This window comes from Amblyraja radiata, chromosome 31 (assembly GCF_010909765.2).
Source record: "Amblyraja radiata isolate CabotCenter1 chromosome 31, sAmbRad1.1.pri, whole genome shotgun sequence".
Lineage (NCBI taxonomy): Eukaryota > Metazoa > Chordata > Chondrichthyes > Rajiformes > Rajidae > Amblyraja > Amblyraja radiata.
The window spans coordinates 25,136,493-25,163,011 of NC_045986.1; the positions used below are offsets into that span (position 1 = coordinate 25,136,493).

At 42.3% G+C, this 26,519-nt stretch overlaps 2 protein-coding genes across 7 annotated transcripts in view; both read left to right on the forward strand.

The window, feature by feature from the left end:
- Nucleotides 1-781, forward strand: part of rpl22 (ribosomal protein L22) — a 65,594-nt gene extending 64,813 nt beyond the window's left edge. For both annotated transcript variants that reach the window (XM_033048159.1, XM_033048157.1), the window contains one exon: nucleotides 576-781. In XM_033048159.1, the coding sequence (XP_032904050.1) occupies nucleotides 576-720 (145 nt within the window). In that variant the 3' untranslated portion in view covers nucleotides 721-781. The remainder of the gene's footprint in view (nucleotides 1-575) is intronic.
- A 7,334-nt stretch (nucleotides 782-8,115) lies between these two features.
- chd5 (chromodomain helicase DNA binding protein 5) overlaps nucleotides 8,116-26,519 on the forward strand; it is a 71,180-nt gene continuing 52,776 nt past the window's right edge. For 2 of the 5 annotated variants that reach the window (XM_033048164.1, XM_033048163.1), the window contains exons 1-3: nucleotides 8,418-8,864; nucleotides 21,886-22,031; nucleotides 24,420-24,538. In XM_033048164.1, coding sequence (XP_032904055.1) covers nucleotides 8,804-8,864; nucleotides 21,886-22,031; nucleotides 24,420-24,538 — 326 coding nt within the window. In that variant the 5' untranslated portion in view covers nucleotides 8,418-8,803. Of the gene's footprint in view, nucleotides 8,136-8,417; nucleotides 8,865-21,885; nucleotides 22,032-24,419; nucleotides 24,539-26,519 lie in introns of those variants that run through there. The other 3 variants (XM_033048160.1, XM_033048162.1, XM_033048161.1) reach the window with 2 other exon arrangements.

A 26,519-nucleotide genomic window follows, 5' to 3' on the forward strand; every position in this document is an offset into this window, starting at 1 on the left:
CCTGAAAGTTCTGTGACGGATGATGTGCTGGTCGCATTGAATCCTCTGACCAAGACTGAAAGACATCCAGTACCAGCTCTTGGCCCAATGTAGCCCTGGGGACAGGTCTGAATGTGCACTACTTCCATCCCCTCACACTGCTGTGTCTTCACAGTCTTGTATGTGTATATGAGATCCAGAGTGTGCACGTTCACGATTTACTTGGCCCCCTTGTAATGAATGGTTGAGTTTAATATGATCAACACCAAGATAACCCACCTGTCTGATCTGTTTCTGAGCAGGGCAGGTGGATTACAATTTGTCTCGTATAGAAAATATATTGCCATCATCTCTTCTGGTAATAAGCTCATCAAAGATTATTGGTTATTCTTATTTTAGATTTGTTGTGATTCCTTATATTTGTCAGATGATCAAACCTTGATACAAGAAAGCAGTGAAAGGAAATGGTGTCTAGATTTGACAGGCTTTGATCTTTAGACTGAAGGAAATAGGTGGGGTAAAACATTGGGAAAGACCAAGGAGTCAAAGATCAATCATTCTCCTTCGATTATTGACTTCCAATTGTGTTTCTGCAGGTACCTGAAATACCTCACCAAGAAGTACCTCAAAAAGAATAATCTGCGTGACTGGCTTCGCGTGGTTGCAAACAGTAAAGAGAGCTATGAGCTCCGTTACTTCCAGATTAACCAGGATGAAGAAGAAGAGGAGGATGAAGATTAAGCCCAAACCTGGTCTGGACTTTTGTACAAATTATATTCAATAAAATTGGTCCAAAGGAAAATCGTGAAGCTCTGGGTTTCTTTCTTTGCTTGGAAGTCATCTGCCGTGTTCTAGGTTATTATTAATGCATGTAGTTATAAATATTGTATTTTGTTCATTTTCTTTCCCTATTTGGATTCTACAACTTGCTTTCACTGTCCGTATTGGAATTGCTCATTCCTTTTGTAAGTCAGCTTTGATAGGTGGCTTGGTTTTTCTGACAATTAGCACAGACTGATGTGGACAACTAATAGCTCAGCATTTTGCCATTTCTCCTCCATTCCTCTGTAGTCTTTAATTTGCCTTGCTTCAAGGCTTTTAAATTTGGATATTTAACTGGCCCCATTGACCAGATAATCTTATCATTTATCCCCATGGCAACCCTGGGTTTACCCTATCTGAGTCTTTGTCCAATTCCTTCCCCCGCTGTCTTTGCAACATAAAGTTAATACTTTCCCATTCATGACAAAGTATCTTCAACTTGACATATTAATGTTTTCTCCCACAGACTATGCCTGACCTGACTATTTTCATTGCACCTTGGGCTGGGTATCTTCCCTCACTGTATGTAACAATGTATTTCAAGATAACGTATCATCTTCAGCTTCCAAATATCATGTCTCCTCCCCACCCCCAGATAAACACAAAATGCCAGAGTAACTCAGCGGGACAGGCAACATCTCTGGAGAGAAGGAATGGGTCCCTCCTACAGCTTGTCCCTTGTCTTTCAAGCAGCATCTCAATAATTGGATGAAAGTATGAATGTGAAAAAATTAGATCCATACGTACTATCCAGCCTCACTTATACCTATAACACTTCACAACAAACAATGTGGAAAGCTGTATCAAATTCCATTTTCAAAAATCATTTTAATCTGTGATTTCCATGAACACTCAAACTTAAAAATTAAGAATATGTGGAATCATGATCCTGGACATAGGGTTACTGAAATCACATTTAAATGTTGTCATTTTTCTTGTCTCAGAGTTCTGAATTTTAACACTAGTTTTCTTTGTTACTTGTTCTAAAAGAATTAAATATACAATTAAAAAGGGAACCATTTGCAGTACTGTTTAAGGAACAAAGGTACGGGACCAATTGGATGAACTAGTAGAGATACAATGAGCTGAAGGGCCACACTAGTATATGTTCAGTGAACAGGTTCACTGCAAGATTTTCTGAATCTTTGAAGGTCCAACCCCAAAGGAAACGGAGTATAATCAAGATTAATTCAAGATATTAAGAAGTTGGAGTGGTGCAGAAAGATAGAATGAAATAGTATATCAGCCATGATGCTGCTGAATGGTGCGCTCATTTCTTGTATATTTTTGTACCTTTTTTGGCTAATTTCAATGCACAATTCTGGCTTTGCTTCCGTGGCATACTTTGGAATTACTGAACATTGATGCTGGAAGAGGCCATTTAACCCAGTGTCTTTGGTGGTTGAAAAAAAGCTGATCTACCATCCAGCATCTGTGGCCCTGCAGGTTATGGCTCTACCGAATACAACCAGGCATTGTTTTATGTGTGATGAGAGCTTTTGTCACTACTGTCACAAATAGCCCTTGTGGCTAGAGGGGTCAGGGGGTATGGAGAGAAGGCAGGTACGGGATACTGAGTTGGATGATCAGCCATGATCATATTGAATGTGCAGGTGCGGTGCAGGCTCGAAGGGCCGAATAACCTACTCCTGCACCTATTTTCTATGTTTACTGCTATGGGCAATGAATTCCTATTCTTAATGCCTTCCAGGTGCTTTTGTTTCTCTCTAAACAATTTAGAAACCACTTTAGTTTTAAGAGAACTGCATGTTATTTATCCTACACCCTCAATGTGAAACAGTCTCGCACTAACCAGGTTTGAACTTCCCTTGCTTGTTAACAAGCTTTAGTTTGTGGGATGCATCAATTGACTATCTCCATCAGTCAACAATTTAAACCCACCTTCAGTTCTTGCCATTGTGGATGTTTCTGCATGACGATTAAAGTTAGTTTGCTCACTTGATGCCTATTTATTCTCGTCTAGTTCAAGAACTTGTTTTCCAATGCTCTATCGATTTGTTTTTACCCTCTAATTTCAACAAATGTTTTCAGCTGTTTTCGAAGTTATCGGAGATAGTCATAGAAACAGGCCCTTCCGCCCAACTCATCCATGCTGACCAAGATGCCCCATCCAAGCTAGTCCTATTTGCCTGCATTTGGTCTATATCCCTCTCAACCTTTCTTATTCTTGTACATGTCCCAGTGTCTTTTAAATGTAATTGTCCCTTCCTCTGGCAGTTTATTCTATATACCCACCATCCTCTGAAAATGCTACCCTTCGGATTCCTAATAATTCTTCCACCTCTTACCTTAAATCTATGCCTACTGGTTCTTGATTCCCCTACGCTCGGGAAAAAGTCTTGGTGTATTCCCCTTGTGATTTTGAACACCTGTAAAAGATTACCCCTCAGCCTCCTGCACAAGGAGGATAGTGCTAGCCTGCTCAACCTCTCCCCGAAGCTTCGGCCCTTGAGTCTTGGCAACATCTAGGTGTGTACGGTACAGCTCCATAGATAGTTGCTTTAGCCAGTGAGGAACTGACTTTGGGGCTCTTCACTGTTATCTGCTGTGTTGGCTACAGGTATTTGGTGGCAGGGAAGGAACAAGATTATTAGCCACTGCTTTGTGATTCAGGAAAGGTAGAAACTGCTAGTGTTCAGGTCTTGTCTGCTGAGAAATAAACCTTGTTCAAAAGGCTTAGATACGGCCAAAAGATGGTCTTCTGCGGTCATGCTTGTGGATCCTTGCCTGGCAGCTCCACACCTGGCAGCTACAGTTCGAAAGAATAGCCACTTGGAAGATGAATGTGGGAATAATAACGCTTGGATTTTTTTAGATAAAGAAATTGGTGGAAATTTCAGTCGTGGATAATTAAATAGGTGCCGATTTTATAGTTCATCATATGCCACTTATCTGCGTGTTGTCAGTTTTTGGGAAATTCAGGAGTCTAGGAATGTTTTTGAATGCAGTCTGTTATTTATGGTTATTTTCTTACTTTGCGATGTTTGCATCTTGTGAGATTTTGCTGACTGCACGTAATGCATAGTGTGAAAGCGAACCATCTGTAGTGTGTCTGTTAGGCCATCAACTTAGAACTGTTAAAATAAATTTGCCAGTCAACTACACCAATTTCACAAATAACAAGTGATTCTAACAAATCTGTATAAATAGATTAACATTTTCAAACAGTCTGAGGCAGATCGTAATTCCCTCAACCACCATCCCTGGTAGCTTGTTCCAAACTCTCACCACCTCTGTGCTTTTTAACCCCCTCTTTCCCCCCCCCCCCCCCCCACACATCTTTAAACTTTGTCCCTCTCACCATAAAGCTTTGCCCTTTAGTATTTGATTTTTTTTATCCTGGGGAAAAACGCTATAACTTTCTATGCTTTCTAAAGCTTCATAATTTTATATGCTTCTATCGGGTCTCCCTGCAACCCCTGGCATTCCAGAGAAAAATTCCTTCAGAGACTTGCAGCATCCCTTCTGGTTCATTTTTTCTGTGCTGCAAAATGTTAGAATTATAGTAACACATTTATATTAGAGGAAGTAATTCAGCTGCTTCTGTTCATGTTTGAAATCCATACTAGTTCCAATTTTGTAGTACTTTGTCGAAGATCATTTTGTGTATGTTGGACAACAATTTGTGGGAAAGAACCTGCTCTGATTAGTTCTGCCTCTGCTTGATTACAATCAATAATATTGTCTAGGAAAGATAAACCAAACAAGAAGAAACCCATCTGCCCACACCCATGTGTATCTTCCTAAGTTTCTTCCCAACAATCATCAAACCATTGAACACTATGAACTCCATGTTATGGTATCTACTAAGTACCAAAGATCCTATAGCGGAGCAAGATAGACCACTCCTGCTAAATGCAATGGGCTGACGTGTAGAACGCAACGGAGCCGTATGTGTGCCTTTTTTTTCATCCATTTCAGTAACCCGACTCGCAGTGTAATCAACGTTTCAGGGGAACAGTTTGTGTTAATAAATTATAATTCTGAAAATGAGGAGAAGATTTTTACCAAAGAACTTTCATTTTTACGAGGATGTTTCCGTAACCGGCTTCCGTCTCCGCACTAGTATCTTTGCTCCGCTATGGGATCTTTGTTGCGGAGACGGAAGCCGGTTACGGAAATGGGACCGAAAATTACCCATGAATCTGCCCATGACCGTACTACGTCTCTTTTGTCGAGTGGTATTATCTTGCTTGCTATAGGATCTTTGCTGAGTACTATGTTTACATACCTGTTGTGCTGCTGCAAGTAAGAATTTCTGGTCCATTTTGGGACATATGACAAATAGCACATTGTAGGCTTGACATCAAGATTGAAGCCCATGGAATAAAAGAAGCAGAAGTAAGATAGCTTGAAAAAGTCAAATGTCAGGAAATAGAGTGAACGGTTGTGTTTTACCCTGAAGGGAAGTGTGGAGTGGAGCTCTCATTGGTATTAGAATGGCTGCTTCGCTTAATGTGTTAATGACTTGATCTTGGATGTACAGAAACACCACTTATTAATGTGCAGATGACACAGAGGTTGGAGTGTATTATACCATGAGAGAATAGCACAGATACGGGCAGGCAGCCAGAATGACCAGACACATTGCAGACAAAAATGAAGCCAAGAGATTTTGATGAAAATAACATAATGTAAACAGTGCAGACATCTAAGAGGACACTGAAGGAGGGGGGGAGGGCAGTCACAATAGACTGCAGAAGCTGGAATCTTACGCAAAATGCAGTGCTTGAGTAACCCAGACACCATCTGAGGAGGGAATGGACAGTGATGTTTCAGGTAAGGACCCTTTTTCAGTCTCTTTTTAAGACAAAGTTAATACAGAGGAGGTGTCCAAGAACTGACGTCCAGCTGCCTGTGGTCTTACTCATTGCAAGGATACGTTCCCGTCACATTGTCCCCATAGTAAATGGATGGTAGTTCTTGAGTTACATGCGAATGCATGAAAACACCTTTGATAGATTGCGCTGATCAAATGCACAGCGAAATAATAAGTGATAACACCTGGTGTGCTCAGACCTTAGGGATACAATCACATCTTACCCACAGAATGTGTAGGAGGAACTGCAGATGCTGGTTTAATCTGAAGATTGACACAAATAAACTGGAGTAACTCAGCGGGACTGGCAGCATCACTGGAGAGAAGGAAAGGGTGACGTTTTTGGTCGAGACCCTTCTTCAGACTCTCAGACCGAAACGTCACCCATTCCTTCTGTCCAGAGATGCTGCCTGTCCCGCTGAGTTACTCCAGCTTTTTGTGTCTATCTTCCGCACAGAACGTGGCCACAATGTGACCTTGGTACCATTTTTTTTTGGTAACTGCAGGAGGAATCCTCAAAACTTGTGGGTATTGGAGGTTGGTTGAGTCTGGAAAATGCATCCGCTTTAAGGTTGGGTGAAGACAAACTCTTCTCCATTGACTTAACCCACTGACTTCATCCATTTCACCACTAACTTCCATCTGGCACTCAAATACACCTGGATTATTTCCGACATCTCTCTACCATTTCTAGACCACACTATCTCCATCGCAGGTGACAGACTACTGACCGACATCTACTATAAACCTACTGACTCCCATGGCTATCTGGATTCCCTTCACCAAGTGTGGTCTCTTCTAGTTATTGGCTTGCTGTCAGAAGCTGGCTGACACATAAGTAGTGTGCCAAATACCTGTAATAAGTCCTGCTTCCAAATAAATAAATTGACAAAGGAACTGAAGACAGCCCAAGCTCACATGGTGTGAACAAAGGTAGAGCACAGCAGTATATGCACAGAACTGGCATTGCCTGGGGATAAGGTTTATGTCATAAAATCACAGGCCTTCAATAACTGCTTCCAACTGCAATGAACCTCCATACATTCAACAATGCTATCAACAGACACATGGTAACCAAGGAATAAAATTAACTAAACAAAAAAAAAATCTCAAAATCTAAATCTTTGTCTTTTGCAAAATCCATCAGGAGAAGCGGTGATACTTGAAGGCCATCAAACAAAACACTGACAGATGTATACTCTTTTTGTAGGGTGCTGCAAATAAAAAACTAAATCATTACAAATAAATTTTATGCAGTTCCTGATGGATTTCAGGTGTATGTTTTCTCTTGTTGAAACATTTTGTGAATGACGGAGTTTGTAAAATTGCAATCAGCCTAGCTGTTCTGTATCACACCAATTTAAAACCTGAATTACCTGTGAGACTTGGTGCACGGTTTAATAATTTCTACAGATTTCATACCATCTGAATCATCCTACCACAACTAGTGAGTAGTCCTGAACTACTATCAACCTTATTGGAGACCTTCGGACTATCTTTGATCACACTCTACAGGCTTTATCTTGCACTAAACATTATTCACATTATTCCCTTTATCATGTTCCTGTACACTGTGAATGGCTCGATTGTAATCATGTATTGTCTTTCCACTGACTGGTTAACACACAACTGTACCTCTGTACATGTGGCAATAAACTAAACTAATCTCTCGGTGTTCAGTACCAGCCAGAGACACATCATTGAAGAAAGAGACTTTTTAGAAACCTTTCAGGGAAGAAAATAAAACTTTCACTGTATTTTCACTTTATTTATTGGGAACTTAGAGCAGATAAGTAGCTTGCCTCAGTTGATCTGTGAAAAATGCGTTCATTGTAACATTGAAATAAACTATCAAAAGGCAAAAGCTAAAGATGAGCAGGATGAGAGGAAGAAGAAAAGCCAGTCACAACATTTAGTTGCTTTAGGTAAAATGAGTTGTGGAATAGGTTATTGAGAAAACACACTAGCAGGTTCAAAAGGTAGTTTGATGCTTTCATAGAGAATAAAAGGATGGAAGGTTATTGTGATAGGAGGTTGGGTTGTTAGGTTGAGTGACTTTGCAATGTAATATTCCCTCAAGTATCAATGGCATTTTCCTGCAATACTCTAACTTAATCCCACTATCCATTAATCCGACCTTCTATGTGCCAAATGCGTAGAACATTTTGATCACACAATTTGGTACGGCAGTACCAAAAGTGACTTTTAATTCTGCAACAAATGAGGTGCCAAAGTTAGTCATAAATGGCACATATGTTTTTTAGGAATGATAATTAATAAAGGATAAATTGCAGTAAAAAAATAATGTAATTCATTGCTTTTGCTAATGATCTGAGAGAAATATCTATTGCACTTTTGACTCCTTCCACTCTCAATATTTTCTGAGAAAATCTCTCGCTGATCTGCCAAAGCAACTTGGCAACCTAGTTTATTTCCAGTAAGATTAATTCAGTTATTTGCACGATACGTTTAAAATATATATATATATATTTACAGTACCCAGCACAGGCTGTATATTTAAATCTTTGATATATTTAATCAGAAATGTGTGTGCTCAAAAAAGGCAAGGTGAAAGTAATTGGGTAATATTTCATGAGTAATGTGCAGAGGCACCAAAACTTTTTTTCCCTCCTTCACTCACTCCCTCCCCCCACACACACATTCTGAACAGACTACTAGCACCAAAAACTGGTTAACTATTACCATAACTAGCAGGTTAGGGATAATTATGGGATGCATGGTTACCGGGGCAACCAGACGAGACGTCACAACTGGGCATGTGCGTTCCAATTTTTTCTCTCCCCTCTTTCTGTCTTTTTTTGGATTATTTTCAGGCGGGGGGCTGAGGAGATTTTTTTTGTTGGAGTGTGGCGGCCATTTTTCCACCTCACCCTGACAAATCTGTCAATATAGTCACTCCATCCGTTCCTGTCCTCCCTAAACAAACCCAATAAGGGCTCCCTCCTGCCTTTTATTCATTCAGTTTTTTTTGTTAAATAGCCTCCTTATTTGCATTTAAAAAAAAATATATGTATCCTTCTCAGGATTTTTTCTTCAATGTAAATTTTCTGTGACCTCCCCCCCCACCCCCACCCCCTCTTCCCAACACCTTCCTCTCTCTTTAAATACACACGCATATATATATATATAACTTAACATTCAATGATGCCGGCATCTTTTGGCAATGAGGAGGACGGGATGGAAAACGATGAGGGAGCTCCAGGTAGGTGCTGATGAGGTTCTCATTAATAATCATTTTTCTGCTCAAGTTGGCGGCGTTCAAAAAAAGGGGAAGATGTGACTAATAACCAGGCAACAGCCCCCTATTCTGCATTGTAGATGTAAATAAGAGCATAAGCTATCCGGGAGTAACTCCAGCCCCGGAGCAAATGTGGACAAGTTGAGGGTTCGGCCAAGCCCCGGAATGTCTGCGGAAGCCCGGGCCGCGGGAAGCCGAGATTCGGGGGCTTTTCCTCGGTCTCATTTGCAAGTTGTGTTGTGCCGGCCGGCCGGCCTCCGCTCCCTCAAGCCGCTGCCGCCGGCACTTTGTGCTCGATGCCACCGACCGATGACAGACAGGGCACAGGAACCAGTTACGCGACTGATGCATACGCAAGACTGATCTTTTGTTTTTTTTTCTCGCTAAAATGTCCAGATCCGCATCTTTAAAACGGAAAGTGGCCGTTTAAAGCAGCGCAATTTATATTCACAAAAATAAAAGAGGAATATTCAACAGGGCCTGAATACATTGTCAGAAAATGTTAATTGTTATGTTTTCGTATTTTTTCTGAAACTCTGTTTATTTTGTTAATTGATTTTAATTGCTACATCTTACGTTGATCAATGGAGCAAACAGTATTCATATCTTAAATTGAAATGTATTGCTTTTTATAGTGCTCTAACCTGTGATCTTATTTTTAATCCGCCACCTCCACCAATAATTATAAATTAACATTGCGTTGACATTTGCTGCAATTTTTACCCTCGATACATGCCTGTCTGATCACACATGCATGCATCATTGTGTTTTTTTTTAGTCTCAGGATGCAAATTATTAATCCCAGTACTGCTTTTAATTTTAGTGATGTTTTACTTGTTGCATTTACTGGGTAAATGAAAGGATAAGGAGGAGACAATTTCTGAGGATATTAGTTGTGGTGATAATTTTGGAAGAATGCTTTAATGTTGGAATATCGCACCGTTAGTTACAAATTCTTGCATTGTGTTCTGAGAGAGGAGTTTTACTTTTTAAGAAAAGTTCTGCGGCCAACATTTCTGGGGTGGCTAAGCGTTTGGGGTTACAGTGAGAGAGAGATTTGTGGTGTGTTTTGCCCCATTAGCTGCCCATCTCACCCCCTCTCCCTTGAAGTACAAATATTATTCAAAGCAGGCCTATTATGACGTCACAAAGCAGGCTGCAGCCTACCCTGCTGGTGGTTGGAGCTATGCCTCCCCATTGGCCCGCAGAGTAATGCCCGGCTCTGTGATAGGTCAGTGGCAGAGGTTAGGTTGAGCGGCACTGAATGTAGCAATTACTTGTATCCAAAAGGCAGAAAAAAATCTTTTGTTTTAGCTGTTCTCTCCCGGTCGGGATCACCGATGTCGCTTGACCCTGTCGCTAGGGAGTACCAGATGCTTTTTAAAATGCCATTTTTATATTGTCTTCCTTTCTACCATCCTCCATACAAGGTGATGAGATGACACGTTAATATTTCGCCCAAGTCTCAGTTTTATTTAGAACCAGTTGCCAGGAGTGATGTGTGTCGATGCGTGACTGCATGCAGGAACCTTTCCACACCCACACATGTGCGCAGAAATGCATGCACATATAATCAGACAAGAACATAGGAGCAGGCGATATGATTCGGAGTATGGCTGATTTTATTGTTGGCTTTGGCTTCACGTTCTGGACTGTCCAGTGTAAGTCTTGATTCTGCTATAGTCGCAAAATCAAGTAACATAATCAAAGACTTGTCCCACCCAGGCAGGGCATTGTCAGGCAGAAGATAACAGAAGCTTGAAAACGTGCACCACCACCAGATCAGCTTCTTCCCCTCTGTTATCAGGCTTCTGAACAGCCCTTCCAAAAGCTAGGTACTGTCCGATTCACCTCTTCCCCATTGCGGACATTAGACTTTGGCTTTGGAACTGATGCGCTACAATGCTAAGAACTATATTCTACACTTTGTATCTTTCCCTTTGCTCTACCAATTGTACGAGTTTGACTTGATTGTATTTATGTATAGTATTATCTGATTTGATTGGGTAACATGCAAAACAAAGCTTTTTGGTGTACCTCGGTATATGTGACAACAATAAACCTAAATCTAAACTTACCTCAGCCTTGAATACATTTAATGATTCTGGCTCCACAGCACCCTGGACAAGAATGTCAAGAATGGACAAGTTTCTGTGGGAAAAAATATTGCTTCTTGGATCTGTCCTAAATGAGCTTCACTTTCTGTTGAGACTTTACTCCCTGGATCTGGATTTTCCCAAGAGAGGAAGTGTTCTTGCAGCAACTAAAGTGACAAAACCTCTCGAAGTCTTGCAGACTATGATGAGATCACCTCTCATCCTTAGAGGCCCAATCTATGCATTCTTCCCACGTAGATTTACTTGATTGATTCCAATACAAGCATCTAATTTCTTAACTAGAGAGACTAAAACTCTACCCAATACTAAAGTGTGGTCACACCCAAGCCCAGTACAGATAGAACAAGACCTTCCTTCTATTTGTACTTTAAATCTCTAAACTAAACTTATAAACAACACTGGACTCCATACCAGGTCAACCAATTTTTATTCCATTATAATATTATTTTCAGTATCATATGTCTTTGTGTGACACATAGCTGAATATCTTTTGGAAATTTAAAGGAACTACATCCATCTGTTCCTCTATAACTAACCAGCTGGTAGAAAAGTGGTTTCCCTGCTTAATTATATTAAGATTTTCTTTGTGTTCTGTCCGCACTTCATTCTAATGGACACCAACAATGGCCTATTGTTTTCTGCTATCCTTCTGCCTTCTTTTTGGAAAGTAAGATTATATTTGTGGCTTTCCAATCTGCAAGAAACTGCTCAAAATCCAGGGAGCTCAACATCTATTTCAAAGTAATTGGTTTCCACCCTTACTGGATGTTCTAAAATGTTTTGTAGCCAATTTGAACTCATTTGAACAGATTCAATGTCTTAGGTCAGTGACCTCTAATCAATTATCTATTCAGATTATAGATTATCTCGCTCTACAGATGCTGTCTGACTTGCTGAAGGTTTTCAACATGATGCTTTTATTTCACATTATCTGGAATATCTTGCTTTCTCTGAATCATTGAGAAATTCAGCATGGAAATAGACTCTTTTGCTCACCGAGCCCACAACGATCATCAATCGCCCATTTACACTAGTTCTATGTTATCCCACTTTCTCATCCACTCCCCCCTACACACTAGGAGCAATTTTACAGAGGCCAATTAACCTATAAATCCGAGGTTTTTTGGATCATTGTAACCTCTCTTTAGATTATTGTAATGGGACTTGTTCTGTTCATAGGTTCGGGACTTTCTTTAATGTCTCGTTCGAAACCGAAATGATCTCAATGGTCAGCATCTGCTGCTCTGAAGAGCTGGTTTGTATTTTTGTGCTGTGAACTTGAAGCCATAATCTTTCCCCTTGAAAACAACTGTGTTATTAACTGACCCACAGTTGACACTAAGAGCTATGTGTGATCAGGAATGGACATGGTACTAATGATAAGCTAAACAGTTTGACTGTTAACTCTTCTGAATTGGTTTCTTCTGTTTTGGCTTTAGGTTTTTTTTTATCCAAATGGTTCTGATTTCTACTCGTGCAGGCTTTACATGTTAGTTAGGTGTCTTACACCGGTAGATATCTCTCATTTTCACCAGTGGCTATTTTAATGAGCTTTGTGAAGTATGAGCATTGTTCACTTATCCCTACGGCCTGCAAAATGTTGTGCTTGCAAAAATAATTTTAAACAAGTTTACCAACAGCGTAAAGGTAAATGGCAATGTGAGTAGGATAAGAGTAAGAATTACGTTTCAAAGGTATTCACAGCAAAAAGATTTCATTGTAAGTGGGTGAGAGGTCATTCACTTTATTGGATCAAAGGGGATTGATCAGAGACTAATGGTGAAATTGTAGAAATGATGACAATTTATGTTTATTGGAGTTTTGTGTATTCTGTTATAAACTAAGGTTGTTGGCAAAATTGGACAAAAAATAAGGCATGTAGGTCAAACATGAGCAGATTGGACTAGTTTAAATTGGGCATCTTGGGCAGCATCGTTGAGTTGCACCGAAGGACATGTTTACGTACTGTATGTCTGAGTATAGATTTGGGTCACAAATCAGTCATGATTACTTCATTCAATGGAGCAACAGGTTTGAGGAGTTTAATGATCTGCTCCCATTCCCACATTTTCTATAGATATTAATATATCTGTCGATGTAACTTATGTCCAGCACATACTGGACATGGGTCCACTATTGGAAGGAGGAGATGCTTCAGTCATGGAGGACATTGATGAGACTACAACTGGAAAACTGTGCATAGTATTTAGTTTTTTTCCTCCTGATGGAAACATAAGATCCTGCGCAGTGTGGATACGACGAGGCTGTTGTCCCATGTGTGCGGGTCTAGGAACTATATAAAGGTCAGGAGTTGCCTATACCCGGCATTTCATGCAACACTCTTCCTTAAAGGTTAATTGAAGAGGGATTTTTGGATATTTTGAAGGCAGGGGAGATAGATTCTTAATATGCAAGAGGACATGTATTTAAGGTGAAGGGGGGGAAATTTAATAGGAATCTGAGGAGTAACGTTTTCACATGGTATGGTGGGTGTATGGAACGAGCTGCCAGAGGAGGTAGTTGAGGCAAGTACTATCGCAACATTTAAGAAACATTTAGACAGATACATAAATAGAACAGGTTTAGAAGGATATGGGCCAAATGTAGGCAGGTGGGACTAGTGTTTAGTTTTAGTTTAGAGATACAGCGTGGCATCTGGCCCTTCGGCCCGCCAAATCCGAGCTGACCAGCGATTGCCTTGTACACTAGCACTATCCTACACACTAGGGACAATTTACAATTATACCAAGCCAATTAACCTACAAACCTGCATGTCTTTGTAATGTGGAAGGAAACCGGAGCATCTGGCGAAAACCCACGCGGTCACAGGGAGAAAGTAGGACTGGCCAAATAATCATTTTAATGAACCATCTTAAAATTACTACAAATGTTTAGCAGTGCTGTTCCAATTGTTTGTTCTTGGTTTCAATCACAGCTATCTCAATGGTCATGCATTGCGGACTCTGTTTCTATCACTCCTGAAGCTGACTGAACTGCTGATTGCCTCTAGTATTTTGAAAATAAAAAGCAACTGCAGATGTTGGAAATCTGAAATAAAATCATAAAATCCTGGAAACAACCAGCAGGCCAGCATCTGTGGAAAGCGAAACATTCTGACAAAGGGTCTCAGATCTGAACTATTAACACTGGTCCCCTTTCCGCAGATGCCGACTGACCTGCCGAGCTTTTCCATGCATTTTATGTTTTGTTTTGTTTTGTATTTTCATTATCTGCAGAGCAATAGATAGGACACATGGTGCCTGTATGGTCGTGAGTAGTCGGCCAAAGAGTCATACCTTTTTCTGGTCGCCGCTGCATTTTCAACATGTTGAAAAATTTCGGCCACCTGCTTGCGACTATGACGGGTGTCGGCAGTCGCCGAAGAAAATCGCGTAAGTGGGACAGGCCCTTTAAGGAGTCTTTTACCCAGAGTAGGGGAATCAAGAAACAGAGGACATAGGTTCAAGGAGAGAGGAGAAAGATTTACTAGGAACCTCAGGGGTAAGTTTTTCCACAGAGAGGGTGTGGGTGTGGGTATATGGAACGGGCTGCTAGAGCAGATATCTTGAGTACATATATATGTTGTTATAAATGTACTATAACTACATTTAAAAGCAATTTGGACAGCTACATGGACAGGAAAGGTTTAGAGGGGTTTGGGCTAAACACAGGCAGATGAGACTAGTGTAGATGGGATATCTCGGTCAGCATGGGCAAGTTGGGCCAAAGGGCCTGTTTCTGTGCTGCATGGCTCTGCAACTGTATTGTTATTGTGCTGGATGTGCCAGGTGTATGGATGATGGTTTGCCTGCCGCGATTTCTGGAAATTGAAGAAAATATCAAAAACATTGTGTCCTGACCATAACCTCCACCCTCTGTCAGTAATGGTGGAGGCAGACACAATAGTGGTGTTTAAGAGGCTTTTAGATAGGCACATGGATAGGCAGGGAATGGAGAGATATGGATCACATGCAGGTAGATGAGATTAGTTGAACTTGGTGACATGATAGGCACAGACATTGTGGGCTATAGGACCTGTTCCTGTGCTGCAGTACTCTTCGATGTTCACTCTTGCACCCCTTCTGCCCTTGTTATCTGAGGGACGTCACATTTCCAGCATATTCAATTTGCTTTTTTATACCATTGTGAGTTGTGTAGCCTGTTATCCTCAAAGATATTTTTGACGACAGTTTTTCCCATCAGTATTATTGCACAAGGAATGCTGAACCAACGGACAAGATGTGTATTGAGGCTGTTTCCTCTGGTTGAAGAGTCTAGAACTGGAGCGCTGGGTTTCAGAATATGACACCAGTTATTTGGGGCTGGACGGAAGAGGGATTCCTGTATTTAGGAGAGTTAATGATGTTTGGAATTCACCCTTACAGAAATCTGCGGTTGATAGTTGTGCATTCACGAAAGGTGATCAATCATTTGTATAGGGCATAAAGGATAGGAGAGGCTTAGGTTGCAAAGGACAGAATCAGTGTCTACGTCAGTGGATGGTGGCAAAGGCTTCAAGGGGCCCAGGGTCTGCTCTGTTTTTTTTTGTGCCGTACTATATTCCCAGGTGATGATTCGCTGACTCGTCAGCATTTGTTCCCTACTGGCCCTGAGTGATTTCACCCTGAAGAAGGGACTCGTCCTGAAGCGTTGTCTGAACATTCTCTCCACATGTGCTGCCTGACCTGCTGAGTTCCTCCATCACTTTGTGTTTTGCTCAAGATTCCAGCATCTGCAATTGCTAGCGTCCCCAAAGAAGACCTACGAGGGTCAAACCATTTTGATAATCTCAGTGAAACCTCTCGAATAATGAAAGGCCTAGATGGAGTGGATGTGGAAAGGATGTTTCCAATAATGCAAGAGTCTAGAGCCAGAGGGCACAGCCTTAGAATAAACAGACGTAACTTTAGATTGGCGATGAGGAGGAATTTCTTTAGCCAGAGAGTGGTGCGTGTGTGGAATTCATTGCAATATGTGACTGGAGGCCAAGATATTTGACATTTTTAAAGTGGGGTTTGATTGGTATGGGTGTCATAGGTTCCGAGGCTAAAATCGATCAGCTATGATCGAATGGCAGAGTAGACTCGATGGGCTGAATGGCCCATTTCTGCTCCTATGTCTTTTGGGTCTTAATACTCTCTCTTCTGTCTCACTATTTTTCTAAGATATGTATAAAATGGTTAGGTCATGTGTGCATCAACAAATTGAGATCAAATGACTGAAGATAGCGTGCTTTACTCTTTTAAATTTACTGATCAATACGTTCAGCTACATCAGAGTCTAGCGCAGCCACATTAGATTAATTATATCGGGCAGCACTGAAGATAAAGCGTTGCTGTATTAGCGATGGCCATTTTGTCTGCTCAGTTGCGAAGTGAATCTGTGCAGGATAAATGTGGCTCAACCTCGCGGTGACTCGCCAGAAACTGGCTTCACACTTTGTCGTGGTCTAGAGAGATTTGTCCAGGAATGACGGAGCCAAGATTCCACACGGGAGAAGCGCTTGCAACTGGCAAAAAACAGGGATACATTATGTTCTGTTTTGTTAATGTTCTTTGATGTCCACAATCCGACAGAACCATCTTGCCTCCTTGCGTGGGGCTAATTGGTGTTTGGAGATTTCAATTTAAAAGATTATTAAACCATGGAGTGCTACAGCTGCAGAAAACAAACGCACTGGTTAGTCTGAAGGAGGATCTGACTGAAATGTCATCTTTCCATATTCTCTAGAGATGCTGCCCAACCTGCTGAGTTACTCCAGCACTTTGTGTCTTTTTTTGTAAACCAGTATCTGCAGTTCCTTATATCGACACTAGCTAACACTAAGGGGAACTTGCGGGACTAGCATTTAGACTGGTGACAGGGTGTGGGGGGTTAGCGTAATTAAAAATAGATATGATCCGGTGGAGAGGGACAGGAGTTCCTGGGAATCTGTAAACTTGGTCTAATGTTACAAAGAACAGATGACGTACAACTTTGTTGTCAAAGTGGAAACTCCCCAGCAAGGAGGCGATGGACTGAAAGGTCTCCTTCAGTCATAGAGTCATGCAGCACGGAAACAGGCCCATCGGCCCAACTTGTCCATGCCAACCACAATGCCCCATCTAAGCTGGTCCCATTTGCCTGCATTTGGCCTAAATAGACAATGGGTGCAGGAGTAGGCCATGTGGCCCTTCGAGCCAGCACCGCCATTCAATGTGATCATGGCTGATTCATCCCCAATAAGTACCCCGTTCCTGCCTTCTCCCCATATCCCCTGACTCTGCTATCTTTAAGAGCCCTATCTAGCTCTCTCTTGAAAGTATCCAGAGAACCGGCCCCCACCGCCCTCTGAGGCAGAGAATTCCACAGACTCACCACTCTCTGTGAGAAAAGTGTTTCCTCGACTCCGTTCTAAATGGCTTACCCCTTAGTCTAAATCCCTCTAAACCTTTCCTATCCATGTACCTGTCCAAATGTGTTTAAAATTGTTATTGTTTATTGATATTAATTAAATGTGAATAATTTAAGTGACTTAAATTTTTATGTTTCCTTGATGTCAATGATGCTATGCATTGAACCACTGAATTGTGTAAAAGACAATATGCTTTGCTGATGTGGAGGAAGGAAATGCAGATGCAGTCTGAAGAAAGGTCTCGACCCAAAACGTCACCCATTCCTTGTACCCAGAGATGCTGCCTGTCACGCATTAGTGAGTTACTCCAGCATTTTGTGTCTAGCTGCTTTGCTGGTGCCCTTTCGTGAAATTCCTTTCTTTGTCAGTCCAATAAAGGAATCCAGACCTGCATCAAAGTAGTTCAATCCTGACAGAGCATACAGACTTAGGGGCAAGTTGAGTTGTGTAATAAATGCTGGCCAAGCCATTGGCATCCACATTGGGTGAGTGAGTAGACTAAAAATACCTTAAATGAGAACTCTTGAGTTTCCAAGATTATTGATGAAGTTTAAGGTTGGAACAAGTAAGTAAGCGAGCAGGAGTCCTTCAAATGGCAACTGAATGGGAGAATTGTGCTCTTCTTTAATTGAGTTGCTGTTGGCCAAATATTTAAAGGAGAATTCAATGCACACAGATGTGGTTCTTGATGTGTTTGATGCTGAGGAGAATTGTTTGTTTCGGTTTATTATTGTCACGTGTACCGAGGTACAGTGAAAAGCTTCTGCATGCTGTCCAGTCAGTTGAGATAATGCTATACATACGATCACATAAATATTAACTCGAGTATTATAGATGGAGCAAACTGCAAGATACAGACCGCAGAATATTATTCTCAGCAACGCAGCGCATCAGTTCCATTATAAAGTTTAATGTCTGCAACAGGTTGGAGGTGAATCAGACAGGATCCTAGCATCTGGAAGAGCTGTTCTGAAGCCTGATAACAGAGGAGAAGAGGCTGTTCCTGACGAGGTGCACACGTTCAAGCTTCTGTACCTTCTGCCTGACGGGAGTAGGGAGAAGGAATGACCAGGGTTGACAAGTCTTTGATTATATTGGCTGCTTTTCTGAGGAGGTGTGAGGTGCAGTTGGAATCAATGGTGGGAGGACTGAGCTACATCTACAACTCTGTGTCATTTCTTGTGGTCTTGAGCAGAGCTATTCACAAACCAAGCTTTGATGCAACCAGACAGTACGCTGTCTATCATTAATCTGTAGTAGTTTGTGAAAGTCATTGGAGACTTGCTAAATACTCCTCAGGAGTAGAGGTGTTGGTGTGGCCTCTTGGCTGTCACCTCATTGTGGTTGTTCCACGACAGATCTTTGGTAATATTAACGTCAATGAAGTTGAAACTTTCAAACATTTCCACTTCAGCACCATTGACTCTGATTATGGCGGGTACTCCATGCATGCTTCCAGAAGTCTATAAGTAGCTCCTTCATCTTGCTGACATGGGGGGAGAGGAGGCTATTGTCCTGACACCATGTTACTCGGTTCCCCATCTCCTTCCTCTACTCAATCTCATCGTTATTTGGGATCCCACCCACCACAGTGGTCTCGTCTCCAACCTAGTAAATGGAGTTGGAGCCGACTTTGGCTGTACAGTCGTAGAGTTGTACAGCACAGAAACAGGTCCTTCAGCCCAAGTTGTCCATGCCAACCAAGATGCTCCATCTAAACTAGTCCCATTTGCCAGCATTTGGCCCATATTCCTCTAAATCTTTCCTATCCATATACCTGTCCAAGTGCCTTTTAAATGTTACTAGACCAAGTGCAGACCCGTTGGGTCTGTTTCCCCAACGGCGTTTGCGGGTGGGGGGGGGGGGGGGTTTGGGGGGGCTGCGGCATCACACTCACATTAACCACACCTCAAACACACAGGTGGGGGGAGGGGGGTGAGAAGAGGGGAAGGAGGGGAGAGGAGGAGGAGGAAACGGGTCAGATTTGGGAGGGAAAGAAGAGCGGGGTAGGGGGTGAGAGAGGGGGATGGGGAGAGAGATGTGTGGGAGGGGAGGGATGGGGAGGGAGGGGGGGAGTGAGGGGGAGAGGGGTGGGGGGAGAGAGGGGAAAGAGTGGGGAGGGAGAGTGGAGGGGGAAGGGGGAGAGAAGTGGAATTATTTTACCTGCCTCAACTACCTCCTCAGACAGCGCATTCTATATACCCAGAGTGAAAACTTTGCCCCTTGTGTTTCCATTAAATCTTTTCCCTCTCACCTTAATCTTGGGTAAAAGACTCTGCATTCACCCTATCAATTCCCCTCGTGATTTTGTAAAAATAAAGTCATGAGTGTATAGGGAGTACAATAATGAACAGAGAACGCATACTTGTGGAACACTGGTGTTGAGAATAATTGTGGAGGAGGTGTTGTTACCTATCTTCACTGATTATGGTCTGTGAATCTAAAAGTCGAGGAGCCATTGGCAGAGGGCAATGCTGATTCCTAGGTCCAGGAGTTTGGAGATGAGTTTGGATGGGCTAATGGTGTTGAAGGTGGAGCTATAGTTGATAAACGGGTCCCTGTCCAATCTTGGCGTAAGGATACATGCAATTTGCGCATGTTTAAAGCCCGGTGGCACTGAATCGATGAAGTGAGGGTTGGTCGGGCCTAGCCAGATACCATTGGATATCCTTCCACCACCGCTCTGTGCAGCTGGTATAGGCTGCACTCGATCCACTCACTCACCTGGCTGGCGTTGGGCCTCCCGCGGCTGTCTTCATCAACACCAACACCTGTAACCACTGCAAACGCACCGTATTACGCTGTGTAGGATATAAACTGTACATCTGGGAGAACTGGGCTGAGCGGTGGTGGAATTTGAAAGAGAGACAATGTGCTGGAGCGACTCAGCAGGCCAGGCTGCATCTTTGGCGGACATGGACAGGCAATGTTTCGGGTTGGGACCCTTCTTCAGTTTCTGATCTTTACTGTACCCCTCCTGTGAGGGTATGACGGTGCAATGGAGGAGCCTTGCTTTGTATCCACGTCTCCATCATAGGAGCAGAATTAGGCCATTTGACCCATCGAGTCAACTCTGTCTTACTGCAGCTCCCCTGGCAATGTTTGATGGGACAGTATAGAAATGACTATTCTCTAACTGAAGCTGTCTCTGACAATGATCAATGTTGCCCTACAGGGGAATAAAGTCTATAACTCTTTTTAATGATTTTACTGCAAAATTAAAATACAATTTATTTACAATACCTGGCTGACCCTTCTTCAGTCTGGGTGATTTGCCATCAGTGTAGGGAGGATCTGCAGATGGTGGTTTAAACCGAAGACATACGCAAAAGGCTGGAGTAACTCAGCGGGTCAGGCTGCCTGACCAGGTGATATTATTAGTTTGGATGTTCAGAAGCTGTTGATAAGTTTCAGGGGGACCCTTGTAATGAGGGCAATGAACCCCAGTAACTAACCAGCCACCCAAACTAGCTAGACTGATGACTACTTTGTTGGATAGGTTGGGTAAACTCTGTTATTGGGGTTCATTGCTATCTGAGCTGGGTTCTTCACAGTCCCTTGGTGGTCTGGAGGAGAATAGTTTTTGTTATTAAATTAGTCAATGATTTTACAATGTTTGATTCGTAACTGATTATTTGATTCTGGAATTGTCTGTTGAAGGGATTAAGTGGAACTGGGAGCCCGGACTCTTTCAGATGGCGTTGCCTGGGGTGAATATCAGGCAGGTCCACACACAGGCTGCTGGCTACAGAGGAGCTTCTGCTAATACTTTGACTCCTTCCCTGGAAAGCTCCCGAACTACGGTGCCTGTATCTGCATCTTGTTCAGTCAACACACTTTTGTTCACTGCTACCTGGTCCAGTAAAACATATATGTTTCTCATTCCTGCATAATCTTGTTACTTCATGTCCCCAGCATATTCCAGCCCTGGGAACACCTGGAGGTCTTTGTCTTTCTCCAGGTTTGGTCTGTTGGCCTGTCTGATATCCTTCACTTCACCTCTGGCAGGTATGCCTTTGAGTACTTCGACCCTGAACTCTGGAAGTTCATTGCTAAATGCTAAAAGCTGTCTGCCTCTTTCAAGCTGCTCGTGTAGAACTTTCCAGGCTGTGCTTTTGCTTTCGTTCTTGGCGTTGACATCCCTTTAGTTGGCTCAAGGTCAAATTGTGTCTGATTATTGGGGTATTTTACAATAAGGGCACTACATAAATGGAAGCTGTTTTCATTTCAATGGTTGGTGAAAAACAATCCACTAAGGACATTAAAGCATAAATTTTGATCTGCTTGCAGTTGTCGACTTAATGCGTAACTGCGGTAACAGATCTATAAATAATTGGAAACTCCATGCAGTTGCTACTCACTCTGATACGTAAACCGTTTCATGTTTTTTAACGTGGAGGTTGAGGTCTTCCCATCTGGTGCATTGAGCCCTGGCGGATTTGGCCAAATCCTGAATGTCCCTCTTAAATTTCAGAGGAAGAGGAGGAAGAGGAAGAGGAGGAAGAGGAAAGTCGTGAACCAATGTTTCCCGAAGAAGAGCCGGCCAAAGTGAAGAAGAAAAGAAAACCTCGGAAACAGAAAGAGAACAAGACTCCCAAAATGAAGAAGAGAAAGAAAGAGGTAGGGTGTGGAAGGATGGGAGGGACTTTAGCTGTGAGCTTAATTTAAGGGGTGTAATTGTTGCTGCCAACACTGGGTTTTGTTGTCCACTCCTAATTGCCCCTAAACTGAGGAGGCTTCTAAGTGTCAAGCACGTTGATGAGCGAGGAAAGGCAGTCTTGGCAGAAGGTTCCTTTGTGAAGGAGATCATTTAACCAGAGAGGTATTTACAAAATCCAACTGTTCCATAGTTTCTCTCACTGTGGCCACTTTTCCAATGCCCATGATGCTCAAAGTTGCTTTCCATCTTATTTGTTGTTTTTGAAGTGTGGATGCCTTTCACATGTAGGAAACAAGGCATCTTCTTAAAGGCCAGCAAGCTCCCAAACTATAACGTGCCATGGTTCTGGTGATATTGCTGGAAAGATGAGCATTGGCAGGAGTTGGGGAGGGACCTGTTCTGTGTGTCTTTTTACAACAATGGCAGAGCCATTATGTGACGCCCCGTTGATGAACCCAAGTACTTTGCTCTGCTCCATGAAAATTGATGCAATGTAGTGTTTGGTCACAACCACTTTGGCCCAACTCATCCATGCTGACCAGGATACCCCATCTAAGCTAGTCCCCTTTTCCCATGCCTGGCCTATATCCCTCTAAATCTTTCCTATTCATGTACCTGTCCAAGTGTCTTTTACATGTTGTTTATTGTACTTCCCTCAACCACTTCTCTGGCAGCTCGGTTCATATACCAAACATCCCCTCTGTGTGAACAAGTTGCCTTTCAGGTTCCTCTTAAATCTTTCCCCTTTCACCGTAAACATATGTCCTCTGGTTCTCGATTTGCAAGGGTGTCAAAGGTTATGGGGAGAAGGCAGGAGAATGGGGTTGAGAGGGGAAAAATAGATCAGCCACGATGGAATGGCGGAGCAGGCTCTATGGGCTGAAAGACCTAATTCTGCTCCTATGTATTATGGCCTTATTTGATCCTTCAGATTTAATGCAAACTTTTGCTCTTTGGTCACTTTTATAACTTAAAATCTGGTAATTTTAGGTATAAATATAATTGATATGAGCAGCAACATTTGTGATTTACACTTAGCATTTAGTGGGCCTCGTGGTTTCTCGTGAACTTTGGACACTACCGATACAGGAAGGAAGCATCTTAGCTCTTGGTTTGAAACTATTGTATATTTCCTTCCTTGTATCAGCAATACCCCAAAAGGAGCACTTGCTTGCTGATCCTCCAACAACCCAGATCATCCCTTTATTGATCCAAAAAACATTTGTCTGTTTCTGTCCCCAAGTTTTCAGAATAATTCCTCATGCCTGTAATGGGTTAGAGTACCCTCCATAATGTTTGGGACAAAGACCCATCATTTATTTATTTGCCTCTGTATTCCACAATTTGAGATTTGTAATAGAAAAAATCACATGCGGTTAAACATTGTCAGATTTTATTAAAAGGATTTTGCTCAGTACAGAGTGATTTTTTTTCTATAACAAATCTCAAATTGTGGAGTAAAGAGGCATATGAATAAATGACGGGTCTTTGTCCCCAACATTATGGAGGGCACTATATAGCCAATATCAGACATATTTTGTCTGTTCCTAGACCAATATTACATTAAAAAAAATCTCAACTAACATCACCAAACACAATTGTATTGTAATTAGTTTAGTTATAGAGTTATAGAGAAACAGGCCCTTCAGCCCATCGAGTCCACACCAACCAACAATCACCTGTACACTAGCACCATCTTACACATTAGGGGTAAACCTGCATGTCTTTGGAGTGTGGGAGGAAACTAGAGCACTCCGCGAAAATCCACACGTTCACAGGGGAGAACGTACAAACTCCGTAGAGACAGCACCCGTAGTCAGGATTGAACCCGGGCCTCTGGCACCGTAAGGCAGCAACTCTGCCGCTGTGCGCCCAATTATCACAATGTTGAGAGAAGAAACTGCAGACGCCGTAATCTTGAGCAAAACACAAACGGATGGAGTGTCGAGCAGCATATGTGGAAGCAGAAGGGTGGCAATGTTTCAGACGCTGCCTGGCCCTTTGACTTCTTCCAGTAGTTTGTTTTTTGGCTCCACTGTCACAGTTGCCTGTATTTAGTGATGGGGAGAGTGGAAGAAATAATCAGGTAAAGTCAGGAATACAAGCAGAACATTCTGTAAATACTGACTGGGCCAGGGCATCTGAAGTTGTTGAATGTGGCTTGTACCCAGATGACCAGAGGGAGGGACAGGTGTTCCAGTTCTTTGCCAGTGTTTGCTTTTGAATGTCAGGTGGAGCTTGGTGGAGGGATGGGGAGTTGCGGAGATTTCTGGATTTGGGAGTGATCACGTGAGAATTGTCCATCTCTTAATCACCGTCTGTTTTACCCTTTTGCCCATATTCTTCAGGAGCAGAAATCGTCTACGTACTTAATGGATGACTGGGGTTTGGAAGATGTGGACTATGAGTTCACGGAGGAGGATTACCACACACTGACCAACTATAAAACCTTCAGCCAGTTCCTGAGGTACTCGTCACTGGAATAACTAGTTTACAGATACAGCGCGAAAACAGGCCCTTCGACCCACCGAGTCCGTGCCGACCAGCGATCCCCGCACATTAACACTATCCTACACACACTAGGGACAATTTACACTTATACCAAGCCAATTAACCTACACACCTGTACGCCTTTGGAGTGTGAGAGGAAACCGAAGATCTCGGAGAAAACCCACGCGGTCACGGGGAGAACGTACAAACTCCGTACAGACTGCACCCGTTGTTGGGATTGAACCCAGGTCTCTGGTGCTGAAAGTGCTGTCCTATTACTGAAAGACAGCAACTCTACAGCTGCGCCACCGTGCCGCCCTCTTAAGCCTAATTAAGAATATTTTATTTTTAAATCTATTCTTTGAAAGGGTTAATTTTGTTTTGGATTGCTTCAGCTGTTGTGTCCTATTAAGTGTCAGGTTGCTCCAATGTTCCATGCAGTTCTGTTACATTCCAAAAAGCAAGATAATTAATCTTGTTAAAAGGGAACCGAATCCATTTCAATTCAGAAAGTCCAATCCGGTCTGCACTAATAAGCATTAGATGCACTTCTGGGCCCAGTGTGGCGCTGAAGTGCCATGGTTTTGACACAGTGAGTTGTCTTCTGCATCAGTATGAATGACATTAACTGCCGGGATCAATCATTCACTACATTGTTAGAGTGTTCAGTTAAAGGACTTTGCATCTTCTTCGAGATGTCTTCGTTAGAGAGCAGGTTGGTAATTGGAGTGAAAAGTTGGTTATATTTTGTTGCCAACTCACATTCTAAATGTAAGTACTCTCTAGAATTAGTGTTGGTTTCCTCTGATTATATGAGGTGTGCTGTGACCTATCCATTTATACAACATTAAATGGTGCAGCACAGATGGAGGCCATTGTGCCCGAGCAGCGGGTATGTTAGGACTATCCCATTAATTGAACTCCTCCTGCTCAGTCTCTGTAACTCTGGATTAACTGATTCTACTTTTGGTTCTTACTGTTTAATCATCTTGCACCAAGAAGTCAATATTCTGTGTGCAAATTAAAAAAACTTTTATTCATTTCACTTTATCTCATGCGTTTGTTTTGCCACGGAAAACATAGCTTCTCTATAAAAGCAAAATATGTAAATGTTGAGACTTGATATAACAATGGATAATACTAGAAATAGCTTGCAGGTCAACAATGTGTGGGGCAAAGTTGACACTTCAGCTTGATCTCTCCTGTGTTTCTCACCTTGCTCACACCATTGGTAGTTCCCCTCACTACATTTCCCTTCTTACTGCTGCTACTTCGAGGCAACAGGTCAAATTTAAGATTCTTGGTAAAAGAGCTGGAGGCAGCGTGAGAAAACTTGTTTTTTTCTTTTAACACGCTCCAAGGCTTTGCTCCTGCAACCTTGAAAGAACACGGCTTCCAGTCTCTATTCGGCACTACTCTGAGCTCATGGAAAACTTTAGATAGACACAAAATGCTGGAGTAACTCAGCAGGACCGGCAGCATCTCTAAAGAGAAGGAATGGGTGACATTTTGGGTCGTGACCCTTCAGAATTGATAATTCAGAATAATTGAGCCAATGGTTTGAGATGTACCATAGGAAAGCTTCCTAGTGGAAGAAATGAGAAGAACGCATTGATTGGGCAACATGGTGGATGGAAGGCGTCTCCTGGGGAGTCTAAACATTGAATTAACCAGCAGACTGAATAGCCTGTGTAATGCAATGTAAACATCTCACTGTGATTATTTCACACTGTTGTCAATTTTGATCTGGTAACCCTCATTTGAAGTGCTTTGAGCCACTTAAATACATTAAAGGTACTATGTAGGTATTAGTTACTTTGAAATTGTCTGTCAGTATTAAATTGTTTCCTTCGGGTTATCTGAATCCTTTAATAATCCTTTCAGTCTGATGAAGGGTCTCGACCCAAAACGTTACTTATTCCTTTTCTCCAGAGATGCTGCCTTACCCGCTGAGTTAC